Here is a 14,043-nt window from a genome sequence, read left to right as displayed (position 1 = left end):
GCACCCACACTTCTCCTCCACTACTTTAAGTTTGCTTCAACCTTCACGCAGCGACCGCCCTCCCACAACAAATAAGGACCACGGTTTGTGAGATCCTTGTGCTGCAGCTTTTAAAGGCTGTGCTCCCCATGCTGAATTAGAGAAGAGCTAATATAGGCCAATCCAGTGTTTGGTTAGAGATTTATTTGAACTTGGGAGGGCTTTTAGACTACTAATACTCGTAAGTGCCTTTTGTATTGAGCTCTGAGTCTCCCTTTTTAAGATCAGAAGAAATTAAGCCAATTTTGTTTATTGAGGTTGAAACCTAGTACGACAAGTATTATTAGGGACCAGCAGATAAAATTTAAATTCAATTTGAGTTCTGATCTACAAAGAAAGGACAGTGAATGAAATGAAGAAGAAGTAACAGAAGAAGAAGAAACAGAAGAAGAAGAAGAAGAAGAAGAAACAGAAGAAGAAAAAGAAACAGAAGAAGAAGAAATAGAAGAAGAGGAAACTGAAGAAGAAAAAGAAACAGAAGAAGGAGAAACAGAAGAAGAAGAAGAAGAAACAACAAAAGAAGAAGAAGAAGAAGAAGAAGAAGAAGAAGAAGAAGAAGAAGAAGAAGAAGAAGAAGAAGAAGAAGAAGAAGAAGAAGAAGAAGAAGAAGAAGAAGAAGAAGAACAAGAACAAGAACAAGAACAAGAACAAGAACAAGAACAAGAACAAGAACAAGAACAAGAACAAGAACAAGAACAAGAACAAGAACAAGAACAAGAAACAAGAAACAACAAGAAACAACAACAAGAAACAACAACAACCTGTGTCTGATAACTTTGCCACATTATTACATTTGGAAGTCATCTTTATGTGTCCTACCTTCTCAATCATTTTGGACAATGCTTCAAGTAAAAGAGTGTATTATTGTTGGCAAAATCACTGAAAATGTTGGTATTGTGTGTGTGTGTTTGTGTGTAGCGAGTGCGCCTGCTTCCCCCAGAGAGATGATGGCGCTGAAGGAGAGGAAGGCAGACTACGAGTCAACGGGCAACGCCACTTACCATGGCAACAAGGGCGAGCACACATCCAGGAAGGACGCTATGAATGGTGCGATTGACTCACTCACAAAGCACACGTGAAAGCAAGCAGCGTTAGTGTCGAGTTATTCTTTCTTTCTCGTGAAACTAAAGATATTTTTATGCAACTATATTATTTATACCTAGAGTTGGTTTTGCAGTTGGAGTTGACTTCCTGGCATACATTAAAGTAGAGAGTGTGTGTAGCTTTTTTGTTTTTGTTTTTTTTTGTTTGGAGGAAATACGCGACACCACTATGCCAGAATAATGCTGAGCTCCTATACTAAGAAGAAAATAGATTCAAAACCTTGCTGACAGGAAAAGAATCTGTTATGTTGCAAAAGAAGGAGCAATGTTGTGCTTTTATCATTCTTTTATTTCTATCCAACATACATCATTTATTTAAAAATAGATAAATAAAAAAACTAAAAGAGCCCTCAAGCATTGATCTGTCCTAAAATGAAAGGCCCGTTTGATGTTGTCTTTGCAGCCCAAATCTCCGGAGGCTCCTCGACACTTCACAGAGGAGCGTACGTGTCACCCACCGATGACCTGAAGTACAATCAGGTATGACCACTGCTTTTCTACTCAAATGTAACGAAATCCAAATGCTGATAAAGTGGCAGTTAGTGGAGGGAGTAAACATAAGACATAGACATCCACTGAGATTCGATGGTAGTAGCTTGGTTTCCAGTGGTTGAAAATGGCTCGCTATTGCCGCTCATTCAGCCTTTTCACAGCTGGTGCTTCACTGTGCTTGCGTACAATTGCTCTAGTGAATTGTAAATGCACATACCAATGCATCCCCCTCATAAGAATTCACGACTGATGCCATGGACAATGGAAGATTCAGTAAATCGCTCTTACAACAGATGCCAATGAAGCTTATTATACTTGACTTTTCTCCCTTTGACTGTATCCGTGCGTTACACCATGTCAAAGGCTCTGAGTCCGTTTGAAATGTTTTTGTTGAGAACGGGACTAAAAACAAGCAGAGCAATTGGTAAAGCTAACTACAAGGATTGAATTGAGGCTATGTGACAAAACTTAATGATCAGAGAGCCATTTATTCAATTTGATCAGAAAAAAGTTCCAATCTAAATCATTTTCATTGCCATTGTCAGTGAAGATACATTCAAAAACTTTTTTTTGCACGTGCAATTGTGCAACATAAAACATAACGTAGCAATAAAATAGATTATAACGTTTTAACTGCATGCAATAAAAAAGTTAAAACTAAATAAATCAAGATATAGTCAAATATATATAATAATGTTATGTTCCTCTTTTCCATGCATTCATGTATTAATCGATCTCATTCTTTGTTCCATAGATTACGTCTCAAGGCTTACCGTCCGAACCCTACCCTCCATTCCAGAACCCCCCTCCACCGGACGCCGGTAACTACGAGGACCAGGCCTTTTATGACCCCCAGGTTCATCCGGGAGGGCGCCCCCCACAGGGTGAAATGCACCTACAGGGCCTCAAATCCACTGGAAACTATGTGGACTTCTACTCAGCCTCTCGGCCCTACAGCGAGCTCAACTACGAGACCAGCCACTACCCAGCCTCTCCGGACTCATGGGTCTGAACAAGGGAGCACTGGGGAAGGGAACAAGTACGGATCACCCCCCCGTCCCCTTCTTCTTGTAGCAGTAACAGTAGCAGGACAATGGGACAATGCAAAGTGGACAAACAAACTCCTGCGGGACAAACACACACAAAAAGAGGGACACGGGACGAAGAGGAGCAGCCGTGCATGTGCATGCCACCACCACCAAACCTGACGACATGTTTTGTTTTTGTCTTTAGTTTGTGATACACGATGCCTGCACTGATGGCCCCAGAGGGAAAAAAAAAGTGAAAGAGTCTGACGTGAAGATCTGTAAAAGTTGAGATTGCAAGATGATGGAAGACACAGATGGATCAGTACAGGGGATGTTTTGTCAAAATGGACCAGAAAGTATCAAAGGATTTGCGGGAGTCATCTGTAAATATGTGGTTTCCAGTAGTAACATGGCTTTTAGTAACGTGAAGCACAACACGCAGAGCTGTATGACACGTAGGACGTCTGTTTTTGCTAAGATGCTTTTCTTTGGCTTCAGCGTGGCGTTTCATCACCAACAAGAAAAAAGAGCGCTTGTGGACATTTGTAATTTGTTGACTTTTTTTTGTTGTTTGTTTGTTTCTTATTTCTACTTTTCTATTCTGGTTGTATAGTATTAAATGTACATTACAGGGATGTCTACTGAACATTGCACTATTTTCAGTGTCATTTCGGGCCTTCATGACTTTAACTACTGACTACTATTGTACACAGCCACTCCATTACTGTAGTCACACTCCCAAAAACTACTGGACTCATCACGGACTTACGATGTGATAAAGGTTGTGTCCAATTAATTTCCGTACGTCGAGGTGCTCCTTTTACTGCCCTACACACTGGCTGCCATAAGAAAGATTAACTCATTGATGGAAGTAGTAGCAGATAAGCCTTTAATGTAATGTAATTAATTTTGAGGCTTTGTTTTTCCGGTGGCTATCTTTTCACATTAACCCTTTTTGTCCCCGTGCTTATTGTGTACATAGCCGTGCCAAAACGAGAGGTCAAAAGGTGGTTCGATAAAAGGGTCCAATTCAGCCGAAGATTTTTTTGGCTGGACATCTTTAAAAAAAACAAAAACGCTTCAATCAATGCTAGTTTGTAAATGCTATGGCTTTTTCTAAATGGTTTTACTGTCCATATTTCACCGAGGAAAAACGACAAAAAAGAGCAACAACGGAGGGACTGCGACTGAGCGGAGACTTGCCGCCTCCAAAGCTGTACAAAGTTAGTTGATTTCTGTGTTGTAAAATAATCAATGTTTGAAGTACAAAAAAAAAGAAAAAAAAACTTTTCTGAGAGATGGGTGGCAGTTCTAACTCCATGGTAGACAAAACTGTTAATAGAGTATGGATATATATTATATAAATATAAATATATACTTTTTATGTGCAGATGTGGATGTCACTTATAGCAGCAACATTATGGAAAAAAGGCAATGTAAAAAAAAAAAAACAGCTTCATGTAGGGGTTTTGTTCACATTTGATTTTCTGGTCCAAAACACTAAATTGTTTGTCGTGTAATGTTGTTGCTATGTGGAGTAGAGTAGAGAAGGGCCCAGGGATGCACATTGTCACTGCAGCGGTCACAAACGGTGCTAGATCTGTGAGAGAAGAACAAGTATTCCCCCAAATGTCTGTATTAAACAGTGCACAATGTTTGTTGCATACGGTACAGTACGATTATAATAAACATCTCCAAGTGTTGGACTCTGAACACAACACCAAGTTTCTTTGAAATGTGTCTTTTTAGATGCCTGAATCCCAAGAATGCATGGGTATTTTATCGGTGTGGCTAAAGGGGCTGTTTACACAAGAACGTAGATCATAAACACAGCAAACGGGCGCTCTAGACAAAATGACTCAGCAGAAGTTGCTTTACAATTTCATTACCACATAAAGGATAAACAAAGGAATCAGAAAAAATACTCCTTTCATAGAAATCATTCCAAAATTGCAATAGCCAGGGGTTGGTGGGTTGAATCTGGAGGTATGACACAGTAGTATGACATTTTAGAAGTTACATGCGCCGTTTTGGCTCTGCAGGGAGCTTTTTATAGACAAAATCATTGTTTTCAGCTACATATGTTCTAATGTAAACAGCCTCTAAAAAAATATCTTATGCTGATTTTTAGATTTTTAAAGGTTTCTCCACCAAACACTGAATGAACGCACATGTGCTGTATCTGTATGTCTTTGTGATCCTTAGGCCGAAAAACTTTTTAGGACCTGTATGACAAGATATAATGTTGGTTTATGTTGCTAGACCAAAATGTGTTTAAAAAAGACCATTGTGATTCTTTCTATCGCCTCAAACAGATGCAACTGCTCCAAAAATATAAACGGATCATCAAAGTATCTAATTTTGTTGTTTCTTCTTTTGGCATTTTTTGATGTGCTGCTTTTTCATGCTGTTATCATTTTGACCGCATGTTTTGACTTCTTTTTCTTGAATCCACTTAAAACTCACTCGGGACGGCCCATCCATCACAGAAAACATATTGTAGCCCATTGTTATGTAGTGCTTTAAGCCCAAGGAGACACCATATTTCAAACCTCTCCCACGTGGAGCGTTCAAGGACACTCCACCATCTGGGTATTCGTGGTCAGTTGCCAAAGAGCTGTGCACTTATGAGCAAACTTGGAAAGTTAAATGGCGTGGGTCGGAATGAGTCCTGGGTTCAGAGGGGATCTGTCATCCTTAAGCTTAGCAATGCATAACCTCAACAAACAGTGTGATGTGTTTTGATGAAATGTATTGGCAACAGTGCTCACTAAATGAATGTGTTGTGTGCCCGGACATTTGGATGTTGGATTGTAATACTTGTTTTTATACAAGGCTTCAGTAGTGAAAGAAGTACTCATATTCTTACTTAAGTAAAAGTGCAGATACAGGACCAAAAATGTACTTCAGTTAAAGTATAAAAGCATGTATTGTAAAATGTACTTTATAAGTAAAAAGGATTTAAGAGCTTAATGTGCAGGATTTTTTAAATCATTTGAATCAAACCAGGTCTAAACAAGTGAACCACTAACTCAGGTCAAAAACAAGAACTAAACCAGGTCTAAACAAGGTCTAAAGAAGTAAACCACTAAACCAAGTCTAAACTGGGACTAAACCAGTTCATCGTAAAGAGGTAAAATACTTTTACTTTAAACCCAGTTTAAATACAGCAATTGAACAATTGAACAATTGCTGTATTGGTATCCATTACTTGTATTATCATTGTTTTTAAATTGTTCGAAATAAACGAAACTAAAAAAAATAAAAAATGTCGTGGAGTAGAAAGTAGATGCAGGCTCTAAAATGTAATGAAGTTAAAGTAGGCCATCAGTCTACCCCAGGGCAGCTGTACCTACAATAGTAGCTTACCACCACCAAGTATGGAGTGAATGAATAATGCAATGTAAAACGTTTTTGAGTGTCCAGAAAAGTGCTATATAAAATTGATGCATTATTATTATTATTATTATTATTATCATAAAATGTACTTAAGTAAAGTAAAAGTACCAATAATTTGCATTTTTTACTTTACTTTCCACCACCGCAAGGCTTGTTCCTGTTTTAAGTGAAGAAAAACATGCACTTGAAATTAACTGAAGAAAACATGCACTTGAATAATAATTTATTAGCTTAATACTTTCATCATGATTTACACATGCAGGTGGAATACAAATTCAAGGCACATTCAAGCCCATTTCATTCTGACCTCCAATATGTTAAATTGTTACTTTGCTGTTCATAAGTTAATACTTGTTTCCATAAAACATCTACATATTGAATATAATATATGTATATATATAAAAAATCCAACCGGGCTGTGCAATGCCATGCTGTGTCGCTATATATTTATAGTTGTTATATATTATGTATATATTTCTATGGTCGGCATTTACAGGTAAAAGTCCTTGGATGTTGAATGCCTACTGCTGCCTTTTGACTCACGGGGGCTCTCTGGTGGTCATTGTTGGAAGGGCATCCCAGTTCAGGTCAGAGTGGCAGCCATTTTAGTCTCGGAGGCCCCGCTCTCTCAGCATGGCATAAACTGAAGAGTCAGATTCTTATCGGGACGAGGTCGTGGCTGCCCCTGTTACTCACTCACCGTGGGACAACCGTTCAAAGCAGAGCCACACGTCAGTCACACCGGGCGCAGATGACAGACAGCCCGGCTTTAATTCCTCCTCCTCCTCAGGTGAACCTCAAACACCTAACCCCCACCACTCATCCCCCAGCTGCATGCTTCCATTGGCCCCTGACAGCCCCCCCTTTCGATGTTTAAACAAGGAAACAGATTTGGGTCAAAAAACAACATGACCACTTTTGTAAATTGGTCCATCATATAAAAAATGTCAAACTCCAGCAGCAGCAAAGGGTTGCACACTGGAACACTACATTTACCGCATTGGCCATAATGATTATGATGATATAATGTTGATATAATGTCTACCACTAATATTTTGTTTTAGAAGAAAAAAAAAAGTGTGTTATTATTAGTATTATAGAGGCAAAATACTTAATTCCAAAGCTCTACATTTGGCATCTCTCCCTGTCTTTGTTACGGCATTGTATTCCTACCCTAACTTCTATTTTATGACACATGGGTTTGTTTTGTATTGTGCTTGGCTGTAACTTTGGCATGATACCATCAGATCCTTATGTAGGCTGGGTGAGTAAATAGGCTATCCCAACTTTAATTTGGTGTGATCAAAAATATTGCAGGGGTAACAGAAGGAGGACTTTATGGCAATGATGTTTAGGTCAACAAGTTAGCATTGAGCAGTAAGCTGTTTATTCTGGGCTGCTTTCAAATTGTGTTCAAAGCTGCTCCAAAGCCGCTGTGAGCCCTGTCCCCTGTACACTATACACTGACAGTACTATATCAGTTCTGTGTTTTTTGCAGGCTAATATGCCTATTGAAAGGTAGTTTGTTGAATCATTTTTACTCCCTTTCTGTCTTTGTCAGAGGGACCTTGTGCATTATCTAAAAAACAACGTCACCCATGAGCTGCCACAGTAAACAAAAAGTCTGTATGAATACATAAAAATAAGGCCACACATTCTACAATATTCTTCTTATATAGGCTACTAAATTGTTAAAAAGTATACATTTTACTTTATACTGCATAGTTCAGTAATCCCGAGGTCACCTGCGTCTTATGTTCAGCAGTAGTTTTTGCCTCTCCTCATCCTGTTGCCTCTCCACCTTTTTCATTTTATAGTCCCACTTGGGCACCTGTAGCTGATTGCAGTTGTGCCTCCTGCGTACCTTGTCAGGTTTGTAGGTTGGCTGTGGTGCCTTGCAGAGCCGCACTTTGGGCACAATGAGGCCAGGGCGCACACTGGCTCTGCGCAGCAGGTGCAGTGGCAGCAGGCTGGCCCTCCTAACAGAGGTGGCGACGGCGGCCACCTCTGTGAGGAGCTGGGGCTGCAGACTGGCCCTGCGGTCCATGGACCGAGGGATCAGCTGCACCCGTGAGTTCTGGAAGAACCTCTTGTAGTGGTTCAGTCTCTCTGGGCCCAGACTCTTGAGCTCAGCCAGACGCCTCCTCCTCAGGATCTCCTGTACTGCATAGCGCCTCCTCCCAAGGCAGGGAGGGCTGCCTGGACACACTGTGTGGACTGCTGTGGCGAGGAAGGGACTGCAGATACTGGTGGTGACTCGCACCATGTGCTCAAATACTCCATCATCCACTGGGGAGATCTTATTCTTGCTGTAGAACCTATAATGGAAGCAGCTAAACAGGTCCATCACACGCTTCCAACAGGTCTTTGGCTTCTCAGCTGCAGCCACCAGCTCCTAACCAGAACAATAGAGATTCAACTTTTACCTCATATTTTATTACAACGAAAATCTATTTCTTGTATAAACAATCGCCAACCTCTAACAAGGGCCACTCAAGAGGAAACGTGTCACAGAACTGCTCCGCACAGGGTCGGGCCATCAACCGGGTCATCAGATTGGCTGTGTCATGGCGTCCAGTAAACAGAGCCCATTCCTGAGGGGTCAACCCACGGCCACCGTCCCGAGCCTGGACATCTGCCCCTGGAAAGATCAGACAGGAAATAAGCGTTGTTTGTTGATCCTAGCCCTAACACTACAGTACGATACTATTGTGTTGCTGTCATTACCAGCGAGCATGAGGGCACGGACACACTCGGTGCGGCCCTGCATGGCGGCCTTCATCAGAGCAGTGAAGCCGTGACAATTCCTCCTCTCGATGTCCAGACCGGGGTAGTAGTTTAGCATGAAGTTGGAAATGAAAGCATGACCTGAGCAAAAAAAATAATTATTTTAGACTTTATTGTCCCCATGGGGAAATGTTGTCCTCCTTCTAACCAGGGCAAGGTGTCTGGAGCAGTGGGAGACGCATCTTCAGATCATGATCCAGAATCTTGGTTGCAGAACCCTACTGTGCATGTTTTGCCCGATATTATACCCGCAAATCATACTCTTTTCAGTATAATAAACAAGGTAATTTAGTGAAAAATTAGGAAAGCTTTCACTTCACACTTCAACTCAAATCTCTTCATAGGTCTGCTCAATTATTATTATCATAATAATCATGATTATTTTAGTCATCATTTAAATCGCAACTATTCAATCATTCGTCAACTCCAAAAAGTCCCTAGAGGAGAAGAGGTAGAGTGTTCTCTGGATCGCCGCAGTCGCAGTGTGAATACTTGTGAAATAGCAACCCTAAAGATTTTGCAAATTCAGAGTGCCTCAGATCCCTCTATTTCTCCTGAAAGAAGTCCCATTTGTTTTTACTGCCAATTTTCTCTAACATGTTCACTTTTTCAACCAAATGGAGTGCTCTCGTGGATCTATTATAGTAGTGCTCTGCAATTGAGCTGCCATGGTCTCTGAGTGTGGGCTTTATGAGAGAATGTGATATAAACACATTGCAAAGTGAGTGTGATCAATATTTTTTTCTCCTTTATGAGCTTGAAGCTCTAACACTACCTGAAATTACGGCTACATTTTCTGTTGCCTTCCTCCTTATTCCCTGACAGTTTTTGCTTTGACTAAAGGTGTCTGGTTCTCTGCTCCACTGGTGCCCTCATACTTGGTCACCTGTGCCTGAGCAGCTCTCACTCGGGTCCCGAGTCCTGACAGACGATCGATGCTTGTTTTAATGAAGCAGAAAATGAAGAGAAGTCTCGAGCCATTCATCTTAGTCCTTACTCACTCATTCATCACAGTTAGTGGATACAGATCAGGGCATCTTGCCTGATGTTTGTGTCTTAGACGCTTTGGAAAGAGTGACTCTACCTTTTGATGTCTCCTAATAACTGTGAAACTAGCATTTGGCTGGACGAGATCTAGTCATATGGTCTGTGCTTTAATTTAAACGTGACAGTGGCAGCTTTCCTCCCTATTAGGCAAGCACTTGACTAAAGTTTTAAAAGACAAAGGAAATCAATCAGAGTTAGATGACTATATGCTCATGAATAGTGCATGCCATTGATCCAAAATATCTCACATGTTTTGTATGTTTATATAATATTTTCAAAGGCTGCTGAATAATTAATTCGGTGAATAACCAATGAACTGTTAGGTTTTTCCTAAACGTTTATGATTGATTATTCGCCAAATTAATTATTAACCTATTTTAGTATCTATTGCCTTGTATAATGACAGATGTAGAAATATTCTTGCAATTGAACCTTCTGTGGTTACCAGGTCACTCTGTCAGCAGGGTTAGCAGGGTGAACTGAGGTGAGCTGAGATTGTTTACCTGCTTGTGCCGCGGTGATGAGCGCAGTGTTGCCCTCGTTGTCCTGCCAGTTCACGTCCAGGTATGGGCACTGAGACAGGGCCATGACCACATCTATGTAGCCATGGTAACACGCCGAGATAAGGCCACTCTGAAACACAGAAAAAATAGATTGAGATTTTGTTGTGTGCAGAATAACTGGCACAAGTTACCCCTCAACAATTGTTTAGACCAGTGGTTCTCAACCTTTTGAAGCCGCGACCCCCATTATAACAGGTAAAGGGATTTGTGACCCCCCGCCCGGGTTACACAGCGAGAAATAGGAACATTAGCCTACATAATTCTTAAAAATCAAAGAAAAAAAACAAATCGCTGAAATAAAATTAATAAAACTACGAACAAATAATGGCACTCTGGTAAAATAGCAAATACATGCTACAATAAAACATTAAATTATATGCTAATGAAAATATGTATGTTTTATCTAAACGATCTGGCGACCCCCCAAATTTGTCTCGCAACCCCCTAGGGGGTCCCGACCCCCAGGTTGAGAACCATTGGTTTAAACAACCTTCAATAATAACAAATGGTCTAATCATGAATCTACTCTTCTATTAAAGTCATTTAAAGCCATACTTTGTAACATTCAGTTCCATAGAGATTGCTTTGCTTTAAGTGCAGACCAAACATAAGGTTTAAGCACATTAGGCTCTATTCCAAAGGCTTTGCTGAACATTAGGAGCACATTTGACGAGGTTATGTTTTCCAAACATTTCCTCCAAACTAAAGGGAAGAAACTAAAAGATGTGAAGATCTTTTAGTTCTAGCCATGACTGCTCTTTAATGAGCCACTTAGCGCTGATAAATGGAAATGAGTTTTGTATTTAAAAAGCTGGAGAAAGCACGTCACATGTAAAAATTGGTTAATTCTTTTTCAGGCTAGTTTAAGTCAGCGTCAACATGTGGTATTGTTGATTGGCTCTTAGCTCATTGTCTTTAAAGCTGAGCACTGATTCTTGTTTCTTAACACTGGTAGTTGATACTCACCATCTGCTGCCCAGAGCTTAACTGCTTCAGTCTCCTCTAAGATTTAACCTTTACCATCTCAACCTTTACAAGCTGCACATCGAAATCTGTCCTGACATCAACACACGGCTGCTTTAAGGCCACGAGCACATCAGTCCCTGTAGTTACAAACATATCACGGGATACTTCAAGGACTAATGTCAGGATTTCAATCGTTGTTTTGTTGGTTGGTCTGACTATTAGGTCAAGGTTAATGCGACCTGTACAGGGACGCCAGTGAGTCAAATCGTTTTAACAATATTGATGCGACATCTGTAAAATAGCTATATTCCAATTTGGGATTTGGGTGCGATATTTGACGACTGTCTTGATTAGGGCAGCAACAATACTATTTGTTTTCTTGTTTATTTTATCAAACCTAAAAGACATGAAAACTTACTTAAAAAGTACGTTTACATCATAGTACTTTCAGTCATGTGACCTTTGTTGTTATGGCGGCCATTTTGAGTACCGAAGTAGCATTATGTAGTAATACCACATGCAATCTCTACTCGGGATGAAAATGAACTGATAGACAGTAGCATTTTTATTTACTTGTAATCATTGCTCAAGAAGATAGTCAGTAAAAACATGGCCCCAGAGATGCATGTTTATGTGAAGAAACCAGTCAGTCAGTATTTAAAATGTTAGCATGCTACCGGTTAGCATTTAGCTTCAACAGCCTTGGATCTAGCCTTGGATACAACATGTGACAGAGGTAAGAGGTGAGCTGTTACTGTAGTATTTCCTCAGTGTTCATAGATGTGAGTCACACATGTGTTTATCGTGTTGAAGCCATTGGCAGTTGATTGAATCAGCTGTCAATGGTTGACAGCTGCTAACAGTTAGCATGCTAACGTCTTGAGCATCTTTGACTCAGACTGAGACACTGTTGACATGACAAACTGTAAAAATCACCATCATCAAAGAAAAGTTTTTTTGTTTCCTATTTGATTAGTTTAGTCTGAAAGCAGATCTTTAGTAAATCCTGCTGTAGCTCGACAGATAGTGCTGCTACGTCTTCCACATTTGCTGGTTATATCACATGAACATGCATCTCAACGCGGTTTCATCCTGAGTAGAGATCATTGTTGCATGTTGTAGTACTGCTTAATACTACTTCGGTATTCAAAATGGCCGCCGGAACTATGCGTGATGTCATTTGAAACGCATATATATCGGGACCAAATCACACCTAAATTAGGAACATCATGATGAAAACTGAACTTTTGGTAGGTATGGAAAAACCTCAGTGATTTTGCAATACCGTGGCTTCTTGTGATATGGGTATTGCGTCACCTCCTAAAATCGTGATAACAATGACATGGCGATAACTAATTGCAATTATATTCCACCAAACATATCGCAGATAGGTCTGTAAAGATTGAGAAGGAAAGGACAGGTAAAGGACATGTTTACAGCATTTCTACTACACTCCCTTCAATACATTTTGTACAGTATCTGTTCTATATCTTGAACTTCCTCTCTGTTGTACCGGTGTGACTGGTTTTACCTTACCTCACCTCATCTTACCACTGTCAGACATGGTTCGGTCTGGGTCCAGTGCAGGTCTAGTCATGGTGATGCTTGGTCTTGGACAGCTATATATCAACATTATGAGGCTGTACCTGATATTTTATAGTACTTTAACAGTGTTTGAACACGTACTCTCCTGTTCCTGTCCGCCTCCGTCACCTCCTCCATAGTCACCCCTTGGCGGATCATGATCTTGACAATGATGGAGTTGTTGTTGCAGCAGGCCTTATAGAAGGAGATGGGCTCTGGACTGTCCGGGCTCGGGGGGCGGTCAAAGATGCTCCCGGTAGAGCAATCCAGTGGGTAGTAGGAATCGTCTGAGGCAATGCTCCGAGTGTCCGAGCGGTCTGGCAGCGATTCAAAGTCCAGCTCTTCGAACTCCTGGTAGATATCGTCCTCATCCTCCCAGTAGTTACGAGTGTATGACACTTCAAATGTGACATTGTCATCGTCTGCCGCCACTTCGGACTCCTCTCCCTGTTCATCAATCCTCGTGATGGACATAAGAGGCATGTCCACGTTATTATTTGGAAAATCCCCCATGCCCTCTCTTTTAGCGCACCCATTCTCTTGAACCTTTATTTCCTCAGTTTGGTTCACTGTTAACACCATTTAACTCACAACCCCACCAATATTGCACGGGTCTGATCGCTCGGGTTGCCAGTTCGACTAATATTAAAGATGTTTACATTGGTCAAGAAGCTACCGAAATAAACCTTTGCAACGCCTGCAAGGTAATCCAAGGCACAAAGGTTAAAAGAGGAGACGGGGATTGACGGAAGATCACAACATTCAGAATTTAAGAAATATGCCTTACAATTATTTGAAGATGATCCTCAAAAAAAACAGACAATGCTGGTTATGATAGATGGCATACTTTGTGTCGGTATGCAGGTCTGTCAATCAAATAAAAAGAAATCTCCATTTGTCAAAAATTAAAAGAAATATATGGATTAGTCCGTCTTGTGGGAAACTGCCGTAGCCTTTAAAAGTTTTAACTTCACAAAATGTGGCATTGCTGATAGTAACCTCAAATCCAGATCTTCAGTGTCAGCTAAGTTCAAC

The 14,043-nt window shown here is 40.6% G+C and overlaps 2 protein-coding genes across 9 annotated transcripts in view; one reads left to right on the top strand and one right to left on the bottom strand.

Annotated features, from left to right (window-relative positions):
* Positions 1–3,738, top strand: part of ctnnd2b (catenin (cadherin-associated protein), delta 2b) — a 129,378-nt gene extending 125,640 nt beyond the window's left edge. For all 8 annotated transcript variants that reach the window (XM_079568840.1, XM_079568841.1, XM_079568835.1 and 5 more), the window contains 3 exons: positions 958–1,086; positions 1,546–1,622; positions 2,389–3,738. In XM_079568840.1, the coding sequence (XP_079424966.1) occupies positions 958–1,086; positions 1,546–1,622; positions 2,389–2,646 (464 nt within the window). In that variant the 3' untranslated portion in view covers positions 2,647–3,738. The remainder of the gene's footprint in view (positions 1–957; positions 1,087–1,545; positions 1,623–2,388) is intronic.
* Positions 3,739–7,802: 4,064 nt separating this feature from the next.
* ankrd33bb (ankyrin repeat domain 33Bb) lies at positions 7,803–13,491 on the bottom strand (the record flags this gene model as incomplete). Its single annotated transcript, XM_079569584.1, has 5 exons — positions 7,803–8,456; positions 8,539–8,702; positions 8,789–8,929; positions 10,399–10,528; positions 13,111–13,491. The coding sequence occupies 5 exons, from the start codon at positions 13,489–13,491 to the stop codon at positions 7,803–7,805; spliced, it is 1,470 nt and encodes a 489-aa protein (XP_079425710.1).
* Positions 13,492–14,043: the final 552 nt, after the last annotated feature.

Source organism: Gobius niger (genome assembly GCF_951799975.1).
Source record: "Gobius niger genome assembly, chromosome: 13".
Classification (NCBI taxonomy): Eukaryota; Metazoa; Chordata; class Actinopteri; order Gobiiformes; family Gobiidae; genus Gobius; species Gobius niger.
The sequence above is the reverse complement of the archived record's forward strand: the minus strand, read 5'-3'. Positions and strand labels throughout refer to the sequence as shown.